Here is a 20,372-nt window from a genome sequence, read left to right as displayed (position 1 = left end):
GACTCTTGCGAGGACGTGCAACACATGTTTCGCCTTTGTAAATTGGCGCAAGATATGTGGAGGAGTTGTATGCTAGGCATACACTCAAATTTAAACAAGAATCATTCTCTTCAACAATAGATTCTCAACTATATCCAGCTTTTTATTAGCGAGGATGGTAAGTTAAGTGATCGAGTAGTTACTTTTATAGGGATCTTATGGGAATAATGGGTAACGCGAAATGCAAGAGTTTTTTGTTCAGCAAAAAGAAGACATTCAAACAGTTCAAATTCAAGTTAGCTTTGGATCAGAACAAAATCTACAGGCAAAAGGATATTGAGGATTTGGGGTATTTACATCCACCAGATAACACACCATCCTGCCCACCATGGTTTTTCTTCGCAAATATTGGTAGGGTTAATGCTTATATGCCTGATACGGTATTTATATTGACAGAGTATGGAACAAAGTCACCTCAAGAGCTGGAATGGGTTGGGTGCTTCATCAACCACAGTCAGCGGGAGCAACAATTATAGGGGGGTGTGACTATGGACTAGGGCATTCAGCCTTACATGTGGAATCTATGGCTTGTTTGCGGGCGTTACAATAGGCAACGACATCTTCATTTATTGACATAGCAGTATACACTGACTTAGCTATCTTGGTCTCTTACTTGCAGGGAAAAGTTAATCCAGATACTTGAGCGCCACAAAAAACTAATTTATCAAACTAGTTTGATATGCATAACGGCTATTTATCTAATTAGAAAAGTTAATCCTAAAATCTATGCTTATATGCCTGATACGGTTATTTATCAAAATTTCTAACTACGTTTGTATTCCAATAGAAAACTAATTAATCAAACTAGCTTGATATTTAAATAGATCCACTTTTACATTTAACCATTTAATTTTAATTATTACTTAAATTCCTATTGGACAACTTTTTCTCCAAGCAAATTAGCTTGCATGGCCAAACTAATTTATTGAAATCACTCTAATGATTAAGCTAGTAGATTGAAACTTTTGCAAATTGCAAACAAGTACTCAGCTACGATCATTAGAGTTGCTCTAATACCCTATTAATGTCACATTGTTTGAAGTTGCAAAAGTGGCGGCAACAAACACTTTAATGCAGAACTCAGAAGTCACGAGAAACAATATCACAACAAACTGATGTACATAACTGACCTAGGGGAACAAAGAAGCATGATTCTATAAACCTGAAGTGGTGCAATACAGCAGAGACTTTTAGCTATCTACACCAATTAAAACCTAGACATATATCGTTAAATCCTATACAAATAATCTAAATCAAACATAATCCAGAGCTGAAAGTTCCGAGTAAATAGGGAACCTAATGAGAACTAGAAATATGTGAGGTTTTCTCTAAATGCTTGTACTAACCGAAAGGATTTAGGCTCTGTTTGGTAGGGCATAAAACATTTTCTTGGAAAACGATTTTCCCATTTTCAATCATGTTATGTTGTTTGGTTGGATAAGGATGAAAAACAATTTTCCATGACTCCTCAAAGGTGGAAAACCCTTTTCCATTTAAAAGGGAGAGAAACCACTTTTCATTCTTTCCTCCTTACCTCCCTCTCCTTTCTTCCCCTCAATCTTCACAATCTTCTCCCATTTTCCTTTAAGGTACCAAACAAAAGAAAACTAGTTTGGAATTGTGTTTTCCCTGAAAAATGTTTTCCATGGAAAATCATTTTACAATGAAAACGTTTTACGCCCTACCAAACGGAGTCTTACACACTGGATCAATGTTGTATCCACTCTTGAATAGCAGACCGAAGAGCATGATTAGGAATAAAATCATGGTTTGCAAGTTTCGCATCAGTCATAGGTGAAGTATCATGACCACTATCTAGCCACCCTCTGATAGCTTCTGCTTCATAAGTAAAACCGTCTGAAGCAATCTGTGGATCCTCCATTAATTCCTGCAACTCAAACTCATAATTTAAACCACGAAAAAGGGATGCTAAATATGAGTAGATAAGAAAAATTAAAACCAGACTAACCTGGAAAATGGGGCATATGAAATAATGAGGTGCTTGATCATCAGAAGTCGGTCCAAGCATAGATAAGCTTCTAGATGAAGCTTTCATAGGTTCTAGAACCCTCCATATATCAGATTCAAGGTCAGGTCGATTCCTTCCGTTCATGTCACAACACCTCAAAGCCATGCGAGCTAACTGCTCAGCCTTGACAAAAGGCCAATCTCCAGCTGAAGGATCTAATAAGCAATTGAGGTTACCGTTACCCAAAGCATATTCGACTTCCTTTGTTATACCCATGGCTGGTCTACCAGTCAATAAGCGCAACAATATAATCCCAAAAGAATAAATGTCAGACTTTGGGGTAAGTTCTCCAGTTGTAAGAAATTCAGGGTCCATATATGTGAAAGTGCCCTTTGGTTCAGTGGTACAGCACCTTGTAGTTTCTTCCAGTGAGGTTTTACTATGTGAAATTACACGACATATACCAAAATCGGCGAGTTTGCACACAAAATTGTCATCTAGAAGTATATTTGAAGGCTTTATATCTCCATGTATAATACTGGTGGGACGGCTTGAATGGAGGAAGATGAGAACAGCGCATAACTCCGTGGCTATTTGGATTCTTGTTTGCCATGCTAGTGGAGGAGTGTTGTCCTTGCAAACGAGTCGATCCTCAAGGCTTCCACCGGAAAGATACTCATACACAAGAGCCCAAGATTCTGGACATGCACCAATGAGAGTCACTAGGTTTGGATGCCGCAGCTTACTTAAAACATCCACCTAAAGAAAAGGTTATCATAGTTAAGGTAAGAACATGGAACTACTTTTTTCCTTGTGAAAACTACAAGATACTTCGTATAAGACAGATAGGATCTTTCAGCAATAATCAGGAAGTTCATAATATTGATAAATTTCAAATATTAATCTTGAGTTTTCAATGTTTGAACTGGTTCAATTAGTTATAAATTCTTGAGCCAGGAAACATAAAGGCAGGTAAACTCGTAGAAAAGCAAGCAACCAAAAGTAGGCAAAGAGTTCTCTTCTACAGCAAAATTCACCCCATTCTCCAGTACAGAGCAATGGGAAATTCACTTCCTCTAGAAAGCAATTGATGTTACCCTTGTACAATTTTCCACACTAACTCAAGTAAAACTCCATAAGGATAAGAGTGAATAGCATTTTGACAAGTAGAGGGACATGCTAAAATAACCGTAAAATTGACAGGGAAGAAACATGCAATACTATATATTCATGAGCACTTTCTGTCAAAAAATGTTCATTTAGTTCGATAGATAGAAATCTGACATTTACTCTTCACACAACTTGATTTATGAAGTATAAAATTGTACACCAGATAAACATTCGACATATCCTGATATTTTTGTCCCAACATCAGGATAATCTATGACAAGACCAGGGAAAATGAAAATAATTTAACTTAGGCAAGTAATAGTACCACGACATGGTCCAACCGTCCTTGGAGCAAAGAGGTCTATTTGTACAACATGGTTTTCAAAAGATTGATCAATGAGCTAAATCTAGGGCATAAATTCTTTTCCAGTATCCATGTCATGTAGGCAGCACATAGACTGAAATCACCAATTGAGTTTTCCCACTTTCCTTTATTTGGTTTGTTAGTGGGGGTGGAGGGGGGGTTTTCCCAAAGCTGTGAAGTAGCTCTTCAAGGGTGGAAAACAATTTCCTTTTGCAAGGGATGCCATATTTTACCCCCTACTCCTTAGCTCTCTTTTTCTCCTCTCCCCTTCACTTCCATTTTTCGTTACCAAACAAAGGATAACTTTTTTCAACCATGTTTTCCCTTGAAAATTGTTTACAATGGAAAATGTTTCCCTAGACCCAAATGGACCCTTGGTTAAATGTTCTGGATCATGCTCATTTGGGCAGTATAAAGTAAATCTACCATACAAAAATAACTTAAAAGACAAAGATCACTCTACATAATCAAAGACAAAATTCCAAGACTGGGCTAAAATCATCAGAATCAATTAAATCTTAATTCATATACTATGCCTAATGAATGCATACGTAGAACAGAGTTTTTTTTCTTAAAAAATCTGGAAAAGATTACCTCTTGTCCAAACTCTCGAGGACCCTGCCTGCTGTTAGGATTGAGCACCTTAACTGCCACTTGAGTTTGACGTAGAAAACCTTTATATATGCTCCCATATCCTCCTTCCCCAATTTTCAGGGATGGGTGAAAGGAGTCAGTAGCTTTCTCCAGATCTGAAAAAGAGAATTCAGAGAAGAAAAAAGGAACATGTGAGCTTGATGTTCCCTGAGGAAATTGTTTCCTCAAAACTTCAGCTTCTTGGAGAGCACGATCTCTTTCGACTTGCAATTCTTCGCGTTCATTCTTATACTTTTGTAACAAGTCCACTGCGGAAAACATCTTCTCCTCCATCTCCTTCTCTGTAAGCTTGGATTTCTCATATTGGGTTTCAAGCGACAACCTCTGATCCGATGCCTTCTGGAGTTCCTGCAAGACCTTTTTTAACTGGCACTTTGTGAATTCAAGTTCCTCCTTCCGCTTAGCCAGCTCTTCTTCTTGGTCTTTCCTTCGTCTGACTTCCTCGAAATACAATCTTTCAGCAGTTTTTGCCTGGCCCGCCACGGAATATGAAGTGAATAAACAAATATGAAAAGTGAGCGGCCTTCTCCCTAACCACCCAATATACCCCGACTGACATTTCCTAAGTTTCTTACTCACATGGGTTTTGTAGGTAATTCACATGTTTTTGTGGTCATCTTACCCACTTTCTTAAAATTTCCCCTTTGTTATTGTATAGTGGTTTAATGTTTAAGAATGATGAGAAGCTACAAAAAAGGCTTTCTTTGACGACAATGGTAGGGCTAAGAGCCTAAGACCGATACTAAATGCATCCAAGAATAACATAAAGGTCTTCTCAGAATCTTGGATAGTAGTTACCTTGCGAATTGCTTCCATAGCCTCTTTCTCAGCTTTCCGACGCCTCATTGATTCTTCGAAAGCTTCTCTCTTTGAATTGTCAGCCTCTTCCATTGCTTGCACAAGCTGATCATAGAGATCATCATTCATACTTCTTTCCTGCTGAACCAAATAACAAGTTCAGGAACTTGCCAAGTTTTCTAAACAAGTAATGTTGCTAGTGTGGATAGTGGATCTATCCAAACCTAAATGTTAGAGCATATAAAAGGCAGTGACAAATTTATTACCAATACACTTGGAGGTGATGATTCCTGATGCTTAATCTTTGTTTCAGGTAGAACCAACAACTCCAGATCAGATTCTCGGACTCCTTCTCTTGAGAATGATGAACAAGGTGAACTAAAGGCTGATTGAGCTTCTAGTGAAAGGATTGAGGATTGTGAAAAACTGGCTCGTGATGATTGATCAAATCTATCAGAACTCCCTTCAGATCCACCAAAATCTGAAATTCTTATAGAATCTAAAACTTGACTTAGAATGCCTGCATCAATTTGATCACTCTCTAAGGAGTTCGATGATCTCCCTTCAATATCCGAACTTGGTTGCCTCAAGCCTTCCCTACACTCAGGTAGTGCTAAAGTAGTATCAGTAAACTAGAGCAACATCAAGAATCAAAGATACCAGTTTTACAGCCACTAGGGCCAACAACAAGTCGCAATAGGCTAATTGATCAGCATATTTAAACTAAGCATCTTATAGATCTTTCTACATAAAGAAATAGCAACACCCAAAATGCAAAATGCAAATACACAAAACTGCCAAATGGGAATAAGGCCTTGTCATTTTATCTATCAGGACAAACAGATTGAATCCGGAACTTTCAGATAAATCAAGCATACACCAAAAAGAAGAAGTAGCGGAATACGCTCATAGGAACACAGTTGCAGCTCAGTAACTTGTGACAACATACATATTACATATAAGCTCACTAAGGAGCTTCAAAATCACATTTAAAAAACCATCAACCAAATACTTCATGTGCTTGCTTTTAAGAAGCACGTTTAGTTTCTCAGCAAAAAATGAAGTGAAATTGGAGAGCATACCTTACACAGATTAGACGACCTCTGCATATAAACCTGATGTGACAGAAATCAGGCGCATGTTGGCGCACATAGTTGGCCTTAATTGACTTAGGTTCCACCATTTTCCTTCAATACAATAACAGAAGAAACGTCAATTTCTGAGATTTTCCATAGATATATGACTTTTGTCACAGTAATGGCCTAGCAGTTAGAGATTGCACAACAAAATCCATTTGGACACCTTGAAAATCTACTATCTGCTGCTGCACCCATGACGAGTCTTCCTATCCTTTGTTGAGTTATGATTTCCACAATTCCCTCCTCTATGGAATGCATTTCAATATGTATTTTCTCAGCATGTGCCTGCCAATATTTGTAACATAAGTTTTACTAACAACAAAAGGACTGAGACGGGAAAATGGTTCTTTAATAGCTGATTGCAATACAATTCAACACAGTTTGCTATTAATTAGCCAATAGGCCCAATAAAGAGATTATACCCCAACTTGAGCACAACATTGAAGATAACCATCTAGAATTTTATGCATTTCTTTATCTTCCTGCTCTCGAAATGCGTTGAGTTCCTTTTCTCCCACTTGACTAGCTGGAAATTTCCCACCCACTGCATTTCAAACAATTGTCAGGCACCAAATAAGAGAGGGTAAGAGATTATTGTTCATGCAAAGCCAGACAACAGAAAGTCAGAAACAAGGAAAAACAAACTACAAGATCAAGCTTCTCCATCACAGTGAGTCAGTAACCCATCATAACTCACAAGTAAGAAAATAGCACTCTCATCCCAGTAAGGATCCCAATTGTTCGGACCTGAGAAAATCTCACTGTAAACCTTGACCCACAAAAGCTGAGAGGTAATTCTCAAAGTGATTTATGTGAAACTCATGATATAAACAATCTCTTAGGAAAAGATGTGACTAACAGATTACAAAAGTGCACATAACTACTTAAAATGCCAACCTACCAGGCCATGCCAACTTCTCATCCACTCCCCTATCCCAAGTCTTCCACTCTTAATCAACCTTATAAACTAGCCACCCCCTCCAATTTTACCAATGTGAGACAATTCTCCTTGAAACACACACGGAAAACTCTTAACAATAATGAAAACTTACAATCCCAAAAGTGTCTTCCAGCAAAACTACTCCCAGAACAATCTAACATTGAGAATTGAATTGGGTGTTACCTAATTTGCTAAACCTATGCGAATTGCACTTTGAAATACTCACTCCGTCCCTTAATACGCACCGTTTTGACTGGACACGCATGCCAATGCACAACTTTGACCACCAATATCTCTAACTACATATTATAAAAACTTATAAAAATATTAATATTTTGAAAATACATATTAAGATGAAACCAACAATATATTATATAATAACATTTGTTTTCATATACTATAAATAAAATAGGGTCAAAGTGAATTATGTGAATAGTGCAAAAAGTCAAAACGGTGCGAGTAGTAAGGGACAGAGGGAGTATGCAAATTGGTAGATGTTAATGACTGAGTGGTACACTTTTGAATCAATCTAACAAAACCAGGTACTAAATTGTGTTCAATACCCACTCTTACACCGCGAATCAGCTAAACACTACATGAAAGCATAAGATCTAGGTACAAACAAAATGATCCAGCAATTACTCCAAATTAACAAGATAAACATGGAAACTAACATTGAAGCTCCAAAGCATAAATGAAACATTAATACTAACATATCATAAGAGAATTAATAGAAGCAATTAGTATTACTTGGCATGGGAATCATTTTGGCAGGAACATGAACATAAATTATGCAAATCTTCTTTCCATTTGAATTCTGCAAAGCCCATGAAAGTGTAGATTTACTTTCCTTCAGCACCTTGCTCACTGCCACAAACACCTTGTTTTCAACCACCATCCCTTTTCTAGCTTCCTCTACTACTTCTCTGCTTGATCCCATTTCTGAAGATGCATCAAATTCTGGGTTTCTCACTCTTTCTCTTTAATTTACCCAAAAAACCCCACCCCCACAATCCACCATATCATCTATCATCAAACTCAATATATTACTCAGCACACCAAAGCCGTAATCCTAAAAGGATGGGGTTCGGCTGCAAGAATCAATATTTTATTTCTGGCAATCGCCTAATTAGTAATTAGGCACCACATATAAAATACCCAAATTGCTTGAAATCTCAATTTCGAGTAAAATTAGCTTCTTCTAGAACTTGCTAAAAAAACGTTTCTTGTAGATAACTGCAGTTAAGTAGAAATGGGCAAAGGGAAAGGGAGGAAAAAGATGAATCATGTGAAAATTCAACTAGGATTCAACTAACATGACAATTAAAAAAGGATAAACAAAAAGAAAAAAAAAGGTGAGATTTTGAGAAAAAAGGGGTTTTCGTGGGAGAAAAAGGCAAAGCAAAAAGTATAAATTAATCACAATTCTTGGGCAAAAGGGTTGCTTGTCGTTAAACCACAAAACCTATGCAATGCAACAAAGAAGAAATGAACAGAGTACTCAAAATCAGAATTGAAAAACCTAAAAAATAAGAAGTACGGAGTATTCAATTTTGTGGAGGGTGTGACGATGAGGTTGAGCGTTGACTGCAATCAAATAAAAATGTCCAGTGTTGACTGTTGAGTTGAAAAGTCTACGATTTACAAATTTTGTTTTTTACTTAAGCAAGTCAATGTTAGGGCCAGGCTGCCAAAGAGCCTTAATTTGATGTACTACCATAGTACCATTAATAATTTAGTACCATGGCCTTTGGCATTTGCTCCTAGTTGCGACGAAACTTCTATTATTGTAGATCGGTAGGTAGGAATAGCCTTGTACGGTTGATAAAAGTTTTTGAGGAGTGATATTCAAAAGTTTGCAATATTCACTACAAAATTTCAATATTGACCGTATATGGAGAATATGATAAATGGTTATATAATACGAAATAATTCTTTTCTATTTACCTACAAGTGGTAATTCCTCAAGTTAATCAAATAAAGTTTTTTTTGTTTTGTATTGATAAACAACACTAAAATTTTCTGTAACCCTTTTTTCTTATAAAAACTAACCAAACATACAAGTACAAACTAAAACATTTGTGAATAAATTTTATCATGCAATGCGTAGATTGCATTGAGTTTAATTTAGCAAAATAATAACATGCTTTAAATATACTTATCGTCACTCCCTTGAATTTTTTTTCCCTGTATACATATAGTAGTTTCTTTTGTGGATCCTTGAAACCTGAAAAAAAAAACCCACTTCCTAATTAATTTTCATTAATAAATGAATAACGGAAATGATAAAGGTCGCAACATGCGACCTTTAAGCCGTGTCACAGTGGTGACATGGCACGCTTATGTGTCATAAATGTATTTGGAAACTAAAATATTTAGATTTTATAACCTATTATACATGTTACAAAAAAGGTAGAAAAATCTTAATTAATATTCCAATTTACAAATTGAATAATGTAATTTTCATTTCAAAAAAATAATTCTAATACTTTTGATTATTTACATGATACAGGAAATTAAATAAAAAGTACATTTACCAAGTTATACGGAGTACTTGGAAAATAAGAAATACCATGCATTGGAAATAAAAGATTAGGAAAACTGGAAAAGTATTGCGTCATTATTGGTTTTGTTCATCCACCTTCATCTTTTCCATTTACCCTCCGCCCCATTATTGGGTTTTTTCATCCACCTTCATCTTTCCCATTTACCTCCCCCCCCCCCATATGGAAAAAAATTGTTCTTCAATAGTCTATCAGTATTGTTCAAGTGCAGTTCTTCCTCTCTAGATGAACTCGAAAACTACTGGCTCGTGATTTTGTGTAGTGTGGCGGGAGAGACGAACGATTTTTTTTACTATGAAAAAACCTAAAACTAACCTAATCATTAAAATTAAAATAATATTTTAAAGTAATGTATAATTATGAATTTTTATTTACATGAAATATATTATTATGTTATCAATTAGTGTATTTTTTAAATTAATTCGATGTATTTTTTTAATTACACAAAAATATATAATTAGATTATAATTTTTTATTTTTCTAATTTGTAATTTATAAGATAAAAAGAAATATATATTTACTATAAATATAATAAATATTTTTTTCCTGATTTATATCGACTACCTTATTTATATATTTTCATAGTAAAAATATTGAATTGATAGTAAAATAAAATTGATGACGCGTAAGGTTGCGACAATATTTTGTTGTCGCAACTTGCGACCTATATCATCGTCCAATGAATAATACTCCATGAATCACCTTGCAGAGTGGCATGGAAATTCATTATTTTAATAGCCATTTTTCATAATTTAGTATTCATTAGATAATAATTCATTCTGAAGTATATGTTTCCGAAGGAAGTTGTCTATATATGAAGCTTCTTTTGGAATGTTTAGATGGCATCATAAACATTCTGTCGTTATAACTACTAGATTTTAGCCCGTGCGATGCACGGATTTTATTAATTGTTAAGTTAAAATAAAACTCATATACAAGTGCTATATTTTATATATTAGATTAGATTAGTGTTTGATTTTGAATTGAATTTTACTTTGGTTTATTTTTTAATTATTGGAGTGTTTGATTATGGATGGAGTTGTATATATTAGTAATTAGTTAATTAAAATATCTACGTGACACCTAATTATTTATTTACGTGACAGTCGACTTTTTTAATTCAAAAATAATTTTAAAATCTTATTTTTCATTGGCTGAAACCATTAGATTTCCTACACGGCGCTCTATTATTTGATTAGTGTTCGATTTTGGATTGAATTTTATTTAAGATTAGTGTTTGATTTTGGATGAATTTTATTTTAGATTTTTTTTAATTATTAGAGTATTTGATTTTGGATGGAGTTGTATATATTAGTAATTGATTAATTAATTAAAATATCTATGTGGCGCCTAATTAATTATCTACGTGGCACTCAATTTTTTTTATTCAAAAATAAATTAGAAATCTTATTTTTCATTGGCCGAAATAATTAAATTTCCTACGTGGCACTCTAATATTTCACCAAATATGCCTCCTTTATATATGTATATTAGATTTGGTGTAAGAAAATGACTTGGCCAAGGAAATATTATTACAAGAATTTTGCAACGTAATACACTACTGTAATAGTTGATTTATGCATGTCAACTCAACTACTCAAGCCTCAAGGGGATTGCGTAACCAAGGAAAAACATGAATCGTGCATGTTAATTAATTTTATTGATTGTCAATTTGTCATATATGTTACCTCCGTTTCAAATACTTAATTACATCATTTCTTTTTTCACGTATTCTATCATGTCTTTTTGGATATTAATATCTCTAATTGCGTATAAGTAAAAATTATATTAAAAAAATGGATATTTGGAAACTTCGCATTGGTACGGATTTTACAATATCTCACTACAAGAAATTGTACCATTAACGACGGGAAATCCCGTCGCTAAAGGGCAATAATCGTTAATTAACGACGGGATTTTCTGTCGCGAACCCGTCATAAATGGAAAATCACGTTGTTAACCCGTCTTAAAAGACATTTGCGACGGTTGTTCCCGTCTTTGTTTGGTTATTAGTGCCATCGTAAAAGGCTTTTGGGACGGGATTTTTGACCTGTCGTTATTAAGTTGTCATTAAAGATACAAATTCTTGTAGTGTCTCACTTGACTATGTTATGTTTTTTCTTACATAATGGTGAAAGAATGATTGTCAAAGTTGGATGCAAACGGTGGTTCGAAAATCGCGTGCGAGGGAAGGTGGACATAGGTGCATTGGGAGAGGAGAGTGTCAAAGATGTTGGTGCTAGCTTGATCGGGGAGTGAGAAGTGTGGCCGGCAATGTGTCTACTAACCATGTGAATCGCCCTCCTTGGTTGATGGCAATGTAGTTGAGATTTGCATATGCTCTATGGGGCGCCATGCATGTATAGACCTTGAGATCTACGGCCTTGAACAACTTGACGATATCATCATGCACCGTACCCCTAGTACGTGCATGAAGGGTGAGGGTACGGTGTTGACATTTATATTAATTTCTACCTCAATTTATAGAGGGGAAAATAGGAGATGAAGAAAAACTTGTCACCATCACAATGGATCCCAAATACTCAACAACAATACGTGAATTGTTATTTGACTCATCCTTTCCTATTCTATCCTTACTAGTTACTACACGATGTGCGACGCAAATATGCTTAAAAGTGCGATGCAAATGACCCTTTTTCCACTAGTGAATTACTCGCTTCCCTTGATCAATTTCCCATGTTCAGTGATATTCTCTCACCTCATGTTCATGGCTTCAATTCGGTGCTAGGCTGCTAGCTACCAACAGTCTCCCATGCGGCAATGTCCCTCAACGTACCTCACTGCACAATATGATGTCGAATTGTCGATTATTGATGCCCATCAAAGTCGTTGCCCTCCCGTCACCTTCTCTTCAACAAGTTTTATTTTCTGCTTTGGTGTTTTTTTATATTTCAATTCAAGACAATTAGTACTCACAAGATATTAAATATTTTGAAGTGGTTATTATGTAGTTGTTGAAGATGGATTAAACCCTCCACTAGGCACTAGGCACTAGGCACTAGGCACTAGGCACTAGAGGGGCCGGGTTGCAATGTCGCTGAAGTTGAATACCAAAAGTATGGTTCCGTTGAAGTTGGAGCTAGTCCCAAATGTATTTTCTGAAAAGGGCAAATACTAGCTTATATACAGCCTATAGCTGCATATATATGAGTCCCTGCTGGACTCTGTTAAATCTAGTCTCGCCATGGTTCAAACTCAATTTATCATTGTCTTCCCTTTGCCCTTTGGTGCAAACTGACTTTTGGCTAGTCTCATCGAAAAGTATACCCTCATTTAGATGCAGTTCATCCCTTTTACCGAAAAGTACAAATTTCAAGAATTATCTCATACCCTCATTTAGGTATAAGACGTTGACATGGGGTTATGATGGTTCTATGCCTCTATGGGAAGTTTCATGCAACATCTCTGAATATGTTCAAGGCCGACAACTTCAAGCTAGCCGCGATGTCGAACTAATGGTTATGCATCGGCAAGTCGACAACTAAGGTGATGTCGTGATGGGTACATTGTGGAGGAGTGAGAGATATGGTAAAACAAGGGAGACAATGTAAGGGAAAAAAGTTAAAAAAAAAAACTGTATGGTACAATAGTAAGGTAAAACAGGAATGGGTAGGATAAATTAGGGCGTTTATGACTTTATGTTGAGTTTTAGGGCGTCCCCTAATGTGGGTAAGATAAATACACTTCATGGACCATTTAGGGATGACATGTGTACACCATTTTACCACTGCCAAGTGGCGTGGCGTGGCTTGCCGCCTTGCTCTACGGTAGCACCTCGTGGCATGTTGCTATGAAACTGGGGCACGTTTGAGTTGTTGACTCTATGCAAGTATGCAACCAACCTAATCTTAGCCCACCATAAGCCATATCTAGGAACATACCATACATGTGTCATTGATGAATATTGCCTACCAAGAGTAACAAAGAAATGGCTCAAGTAAACTCGTTATGTAACTCATGCACAAGATGGTGATAGCAAGTGAATACTGCTTACCAAGGCTATCAAAGAAATGGCCCGAGTAAGCCAATTAAGAAATTGATCAGATTAATTATCAAGTTAATTATATTCAGATTAATTATCAAGTTAATTATATTGAGATAAAGTGATAGGAATGCCTAGCTGGAGGCCGCTTCCGATTAGTTGATTAATCTCCGATTGAATTCACAATTTGCTCTTGACTGGACCCGTAAGGTCACACAAATTATACGTCAACGGAATAAATATTTAATTAAGTCGTACCCGGAAAGTTGATAAATATTCTAAGAATCGGATTGACGGCATGCAGCGTACAAGTATACTATGTTTTTATTCCTTATCCTCGCTTACATGCAATCCGATGTAGCTTATAAATTGTCTGCAGCATACATAGTACAAGCTAAGAATTGATCCGCTTGTCAAATTAATAACTCCCTAAAAAAGAATCTCTATGCCCCTATTAAATAGACCTATAGATAATCCAAACAAAAAATAACATAATTAAAATTACAAACTACTACGTAGTTATAAGTAAATTAGTCCTCTAGTGATCTAATGAATTCATAAACATTACTCCGTAGAATTTACTCTGACAGAGCTCTTATACGAATTATATATGTTTAACAAATATTCTAGAGTCGGAAAAGGAGAGAAATAGCGGTTTTGTTTACTAAAGTAGATACTACTGAATAATCTTATGCTAAAAGAGGTAGATCATCAATTTTTACTACACTATATATATATTGTATAACACTTCATAACAAAACAAAACAAAATAAGGCCTTGCATGCTTAATTATGAAGCAAGCTTGGTGTTTGGTTAATAATAAAAAAATCCATGATAGCAAGAATTTGTGGTAACTAATTTCCATCACCTCTTCATACAGGTTAACTTGACCTTGGGTCACATATACGACCCGGGTCAAGTTAATAAAATTTTGATCCTTGCACACTGTCAACATTGTAGTCATTTTGTCCTGTTAATTATCACTTGACCCAAGCAACATGTCAAGGTTGTGTGTGCTCTTACCCAGCTAGGTTTATTGGGAAAGGATTCTCATAGGGTATGACAGGACTATGAATGGAGATGAGGATCTCCAACACATTTTTAGATTTCGAACTATTGCTCATGGAAGGGCAGTTTGCTTGCAATCCACTCAGAAATTGACGAAATCACTTTCTTTGTGGATTGATTTCTTTGTTATATCCGGCTCTTTCAACGCCATGATGGGAAAGATAGTCCTAGAAGCGTATTTCATCAGCACACTTTGGGCACTTTGGTTTCTTTGTGGATTGGTTTCCCTATAAAATAATATGTCACACTTATAATTTTTCTATAAAGAAAAAAGTCAAACTAGTAATTTAGTACGGAGTATCAAAGTCAGTTATTGTGAGATTATTCTATACAAGACTGGAAAATTCAAGAGTTGCACCATATTATCAGCAACACTGGAAGTGTGAAAAAAGAGATCCTATAGCTTCTTGATGCTTTGTAACAACTCCAAAGCAGAAATTAAATTATCTTCCAACTCTTCCCCCATCATATCAGATTTCTCAGCTCGATTCTTCAGTAACAATTTCTGATCCACTGCAACCCGGAGTTCATCTAAGGCCATGTCGCGCTCCATTTTTGTACTTTCAAGTATTTCTTTAGTCTTAGCCAGTTCATCTTCAAGTTCCTGTCTTCTTCTCAACTCCTCATAGTACAAACTATCTGCAGCATTTGCCTGTATAATTTGAATATTTGCAACTAATGAGAACTCCACTGAATCATTTTCGACTCTGGAGTAAGTAATGTACTACCTCCATCCCAAAATTTTAGCCCTCTTTCGAATATAACTAGTATTGTCCCCCGTGATAGCACGGCTTTTGTTACGTTTTAAAGGTTTTAATTTTTCAATTCATCAAAAAGAATAAATGTATTTCATTTCGTGTTTCACTGAGAAAACATCGAAGATAGAAATATAAATTGGTATGTTACTTGAAATTAATAGAAAAAGTAAAAGATAAAGGGGCAAGAAATTTATTGGATGTGAAGGGCATAAGGGGCATGAATTTTTTGTGTGGTGAAGAGACGTGAAATTGCAGAAGAAAGGGACATGGAAAAAAAAAAAAAAAGGGAAGATGTTTCCGAGGAGTAATACGTGGCACTCCAAATTTTTTGCAAAATTTTCTGTTATTAAATATTAGTATAGAAGGGCAAGGTTTTCCAATTTTGATAATCAATATAAATGGTCTAAATACACAAAAGAGATCAAAACTTATACCGTGCGAATTGCTTCAATTGCATCTTTCTCTGCTCTACGCCGCCTCATTGACTCTTGAAATGCCTCCAGCTTTGCAGCTTCAGCCTCTGCTATGGCTTGATCAAGTTGGTCATAAAGGCGATCATCTGTGTTCCCTTCCTGCTATAAATTGATTCCAAATTAAGCAACTTTCAGAAACACAGATAACAATTAAGTAATGGCTTTGCTCCAAGTTCCACAACACTGTACTTACCACTGTGTTTGGAGAAGGTGACTGATGTTGCTTTCCTCCCTCGGGTTTAGGAGAAAGAACCAGAGACCGAAATGAGAGCTCTCTATCTTCTGTTCCCGAATGATAGAAAGTAGAGTCAGTGGCAGCTTCAGAAGACCGGGAAAACACAGATATCTGAGAAAGACTAAATGTCGATGATCTACTAAAACTCCCTTCAGATTCCGCTCTGCTGAGGGAATTGGACATATCACTGGTAAGTTGACTCAATCTTGCCTTGGAACTTGCCTGCCTTTTCTGATCTTCATCATTTAGACGTGACTGTTTAGTACCCTCCCTGCATGAAAATCATGATATGTTGTGTAAGGTACTAATGTCCTCCAAATGATGATTTTCAGAACACGTGATTTTAGAAACTCATGAAAATTATACCTTGTATAGATTAGATGCCCTTTGCAGATGAACCAAATGTGGCAAAAAGTAGGTGCATATTGGCGGACATATTTGGCCTTCTTGGATTTTGGTTTCATCATTTTTCTGATATCACAATATAGTGATTTGTGAGATGGCAGTGCCACTAACGTGAAAATACCGCACCTTCAATTTCAAGTACATAAATTAAGCTCAGGGAGTCAAGGCTACTGATGGCAAGCTGCCTGAATCAGAAAAACCACGACCATCCTCCATACACAAGTAAAAGTATGAAGTAATATGATTCGACTTATTTTGACTGAACTTATATTATATTATCTGAACTTAACTGAACTTACCTGAATTGAACTTATCTAAACTTATATGAACTTATTTTATCTGGAAAAAAAAACTTATTTTGTCTGAAATGAACTTATTTGCGTGTGTAAATGTCGGAAAAAACTTATTTTTCTGAACTTATTTATCTGAACTTATTTTGTACGGAATAAGTCAAAATAAGTCGAACCAGAACAGAACCCTAGGCAGATAAAACATTTAGAATTACCAAACTCGATTACTTCATACACACCTTGAATAACTCCTGTCAGCTGCTGCTCCCATGACAAGTCTCTCGATCTTGTACTGAGATATAAGCTCCACCAGTCCGCTTTCTACAGTTTTCATTTCAATATACAGTTTCTCTACTTTAACCTATCAGAATGAGAAAATGATATGAGCAAACACAAAAAGAAGCAGATTTCAAGTAGAAAACCCAGATCTTATTGGTATATATCAACATAAAATCAAGACAGAAATCAAGTTGGAAAAGAAATTACCTGAGCTTTAGTACAAATGAGAAGATATTCGTCTAAAATTTTGCACATATCTTGTCTTTCTTGCTCTCGATGTGCCATTACTTCTTGTTCTGACAGTGAGCTTATCGGGAATCTCCCACCCACTGTATACACAAACCAAAAGAAATCAGAAAATAGAAACAAGATACATTCCAGAAAATTGGCACTACAAAAGGTGCATCAGGAGTCCAAACGGAACAAAGATAAGACGAAGTATGAAGTAATAACAAGAAAAGACAATATAATGCAGGAATTGAATAAGATTTCAAAGCAGATTCAACCAGAAGATACAAACAAAGAATACTACGAAGTATACATATGAAAGGCTCCAACTGTGAGTTTTGGTTCAGAATTTCAGATTCTATATCAGAACTTCAACAAGATACCTTTTGATCTTATTGATCAACTGTAGTCACATAGTTGCAAGCTACTTTCAAGAAGTAAACCGGACAGTTGGAATTAACATTATCCTTGTGTTCATGGCTATTAAATGAAATCGGGTACAAACTGCCTGGTTTCATGAAGCCAGGAAGTATTTCAGGTGGAATAATGTTAACAGGATAAAAGTGCCAAACTAGACCATCTTGAAATATGCATTTTACTTACAATCAAAATCATATGAAAGTTAAGAGGATAATAACCAGCTACAAACCAAAAAGTCCTCAATTAAACAAACATTTCCAAAATGGAAGCCTAATACAATAATTCCAGGTTCAAAACAATCATGAATTCATGATTGAGCAGTAATTAAACCTGTGTTACTCAAACTCTCCCTTGAACTGAAAGTATCCAAATCCAATGTGACTTGCGAAAAACTCAAATTAGATCAAAGACACTCCAAAATATCCAAAATCTAGCATAGTGGGATTATTAGAGAATTTAGAAATGGATTACACAACAAATAAATTTGGCACTCACATATAGAAATAAATTGTGCTGGCTGATGAACATGAACTAAACATAATCCCTTTCCTTTCGAGTTTCGAACAACCCATTCTAGAGCCGACTTACAAGCTTTCCAATCTTTGCTCACTGCAATATATATCTTCTCATTAACCTCATCAGCAACCTCTCCTCCCCTAGATGATGCCATTTTAGTTAATATGTCAAAACCCCCTAAAATTGGCACAATAAACTGCAAAATTGACACTTTTCAAACCCAAACAAATCTTTCTTTAATAACCCAAATCAAAACTCAACCCAACAATTCAATAATTAGGAAATGCTTCAAAATTGAACCCCCAAAAAAACATACAAAAAAATCAGCAAAATTCTTAGTTGAGTTTAACTTGATAATCAAACTGAAACATTATCTTTATATATTTCTTCAATGACTTAACTGGGTCTTTTTCATGAAATTATAATACTTGGTTTTATTTCAATGAAAATGACAGAGAATTATGGGAAAGATAATTAATTAGTTGAAAAGAGGTACCATATCTTTAGAATATATGGAAAATCTTCGTGTCCTCTGAATGTAGAGAGAGTCCAAGTTTTGTCCCCCATATTTGGTACTGGCTCTTAACTGTACGTCTTCTTCCATGATCTATCAGTTTGATTTGGGGGTGGTTCATGCCTTCTTGGTGGGTCCACAATCCTTCTATGAACAGCCATGACCAGATTTGAAACAAGAAGTCCACTTTGAACCTATGGTTCATGCCTTCTTGGTGGGTCCACAATCCTTCTATGAACAGCCATGACCAGATTTGAAACAAGAAGTCCACTTTGAACCTATGGTTCATGCCTTCTTGAGTTCGTGAATCATGGTATTGGTGGTATATGAAATTTGAGGGTTTTGCCGTCCAACCAGGCAACAATAGAAAATGGCTAAGACTAGGAAGCCAGAAAGGCAGGAAGAGGATGTTTGGTTAATGACAATTTAAAGGTTTTGTTTTTCAATGTAGTGAAACAGTCTGATGGAACTTAAAATAATCGAGCTCAGTTTTGGACCTTGTAAAACGATCAAAGCCCCAATAAAAAATTATTCTTTTTTAATAAATTAGCCACGATTTATTTAAATTTTAAAAATAACATCGTACCTTAAACCAGAACTTGTTGCAACAGGTTTCAGTTTAACTTCTCATTTTCAGGGACATGTTGCAACAAGTTCCGTTTCCTATTACTAAAATTTTGACAGGGTACCTTATTGTGTTCACCCCTAATCCGAATCAATTTGTATTTTGGTAGAAGTGGTAAATACGATCGGTTAGGACTAGACCTGCAAAACTTATCCAAACCCTAAAATTTGACCCGATCCGTAACCGATTTTGACCCGGAACGACGACCTGAAATCAACCATAAACCCAAACTGAAAGCACCCAAAACCGAAACCGAGTAGAAACTAATTTGACACGATACCCGAATCAACCCTAACCGAATTAACTCAAACCGATATTCATTTGAAACCGAATTAACCTGATCCAAAAATAACGGTAATTAAATCGAATCGATCCAAATCGAGACCCAAAACCAATCTGAACCGAAGAAAAATGCAAATTTACCAATCGTTCAAACTAAATAACACAAAAATTTTAACTCTTAATAATATTATTACTTGTAACTTTCTGCTCAACTGCACTCCTCAATCTTCCTAAGACACCATTCTTCATATATTCAAGCTCTGCCTTCACCTTAACTAATTCAGCAACTTGCATGGTTTCTCATGTAGTCCAGCTCTTCATTCACCTTAGGCAACTCTGGCGCGACATGGCTCTTTGTCCATTCTAGCTCTTCCTTTACCTTTGCTAGCTCCGCCTCGACCTCTTTCCTCCTCTTTGCACTCCTCAATGAGTCAATGTACATGTTTTATATCCCTTTTCCCTGTAAGTTAAAATGGTGCAAGTAATTTGAGATAGAGGGAGTAACAGGTAGTACTTTTTTCACAAAATTCCTTTAAATAAAAAAATTGCATCTAATTAGTGCAACAACGTAATACCAAAGTTAAGAAAATAAATATAAAATAGTGTGTTTCACAGTTTCACTTGTTTATATTGCTCACAATGTGTTTGTCTAAACACATGCACTCCACTACGTATTTCATAATCCTCCTCCACATTACA

General features: G+C 35.8%; 1 protein-coding gene across 1 annotated transcript; it reads right to left on the bottom strand.

Moving 5' to 3' along the window:
* Positions 1–1,165: 1,165 nt before the first annotated feature.
* LOC110789595 (U-box domain-containing protein 33) lies at positions 1,166–19,204 on the bottom strand. Its single transcript, XM_021994296.2, has 17 exons — positions 18,749–19,204; positions 18,232–18,448; positions 17,296–17,417; positions 17,049–17,170; positions 16,481–16,645; positions 16,073–16,385; positions 15,841–15,981; positions 15,053–15,300; positions 7,764–7,993; positions 6,496–6,617; positions 6,237–6,358; positions 6,017–6,121; positions 5,201–5,531; positions 4,935–5,075; positions 4,077–4,607; positions 2,009–2,767; positions 1,166–1,927 (listed from the first exon to the last, which is right to left on the bottom strand). Exons 1-17 carry the CDS (start codon positions 18,854–18,856, stop codon positions 1,748–1,750), a joined length of 3,957 nt encoding a protein of 1,318 aa, XP_021849988.2. The 5' UTR covers positions 18,857–19,204; the 3' UTR covers positions 1,166–1,747.
* Between the last annotated feature and the right edge of the window lie 1,168 nt (positions 19,205–20,372).

The sequence above is a fragment of the Spinacia oleracea genome, chromosome 2 (genome assembly GCF_020520425.1).
Source record: "Spinacia oleracea cultivar Varoflay chromosome 2, BTI_SOV_V1, whole genome shotgun sequence".
Classification (NCBI taxonomy): domain Eukaryota; kingdom Viridiplantae; phylum Streptophyta; class Magnoliopsida; order Caryophyllales; family Amaranthaceae; genus Spinacia; species Spinacia oleracea.
The sequence above is the reverse complement of the archived record's forward strand: the minus strand, read 5'-3'. Positions and strand labels throughout refer to the sequence as shown.

Bases quoted from the DNA above. Each gene is read 5' to 3' on its own strand.
- LOC110789595 (XM_021994296.2), bottom strand. From the start codon at position 18,856: ATGGAAGAAGACGTACAGTTAAGAGCCAGTACCAAATATGGGGGACAA. The intron at 6,618-7,763 runs GTAATACTAATT...TTTGAAATGCAG, and splicing joins CAAAATGATTCCCATGCCAA to TGGGTGGGAAATTTCCAGCT. The intron at 5,532-6,016 runs GTATGCTCTCCA...ACCTGAGTGTAG, and splicing joins GGTCGTCTAATCTGTGTAAG to GGAAGGCTTGAGGCAACCAA.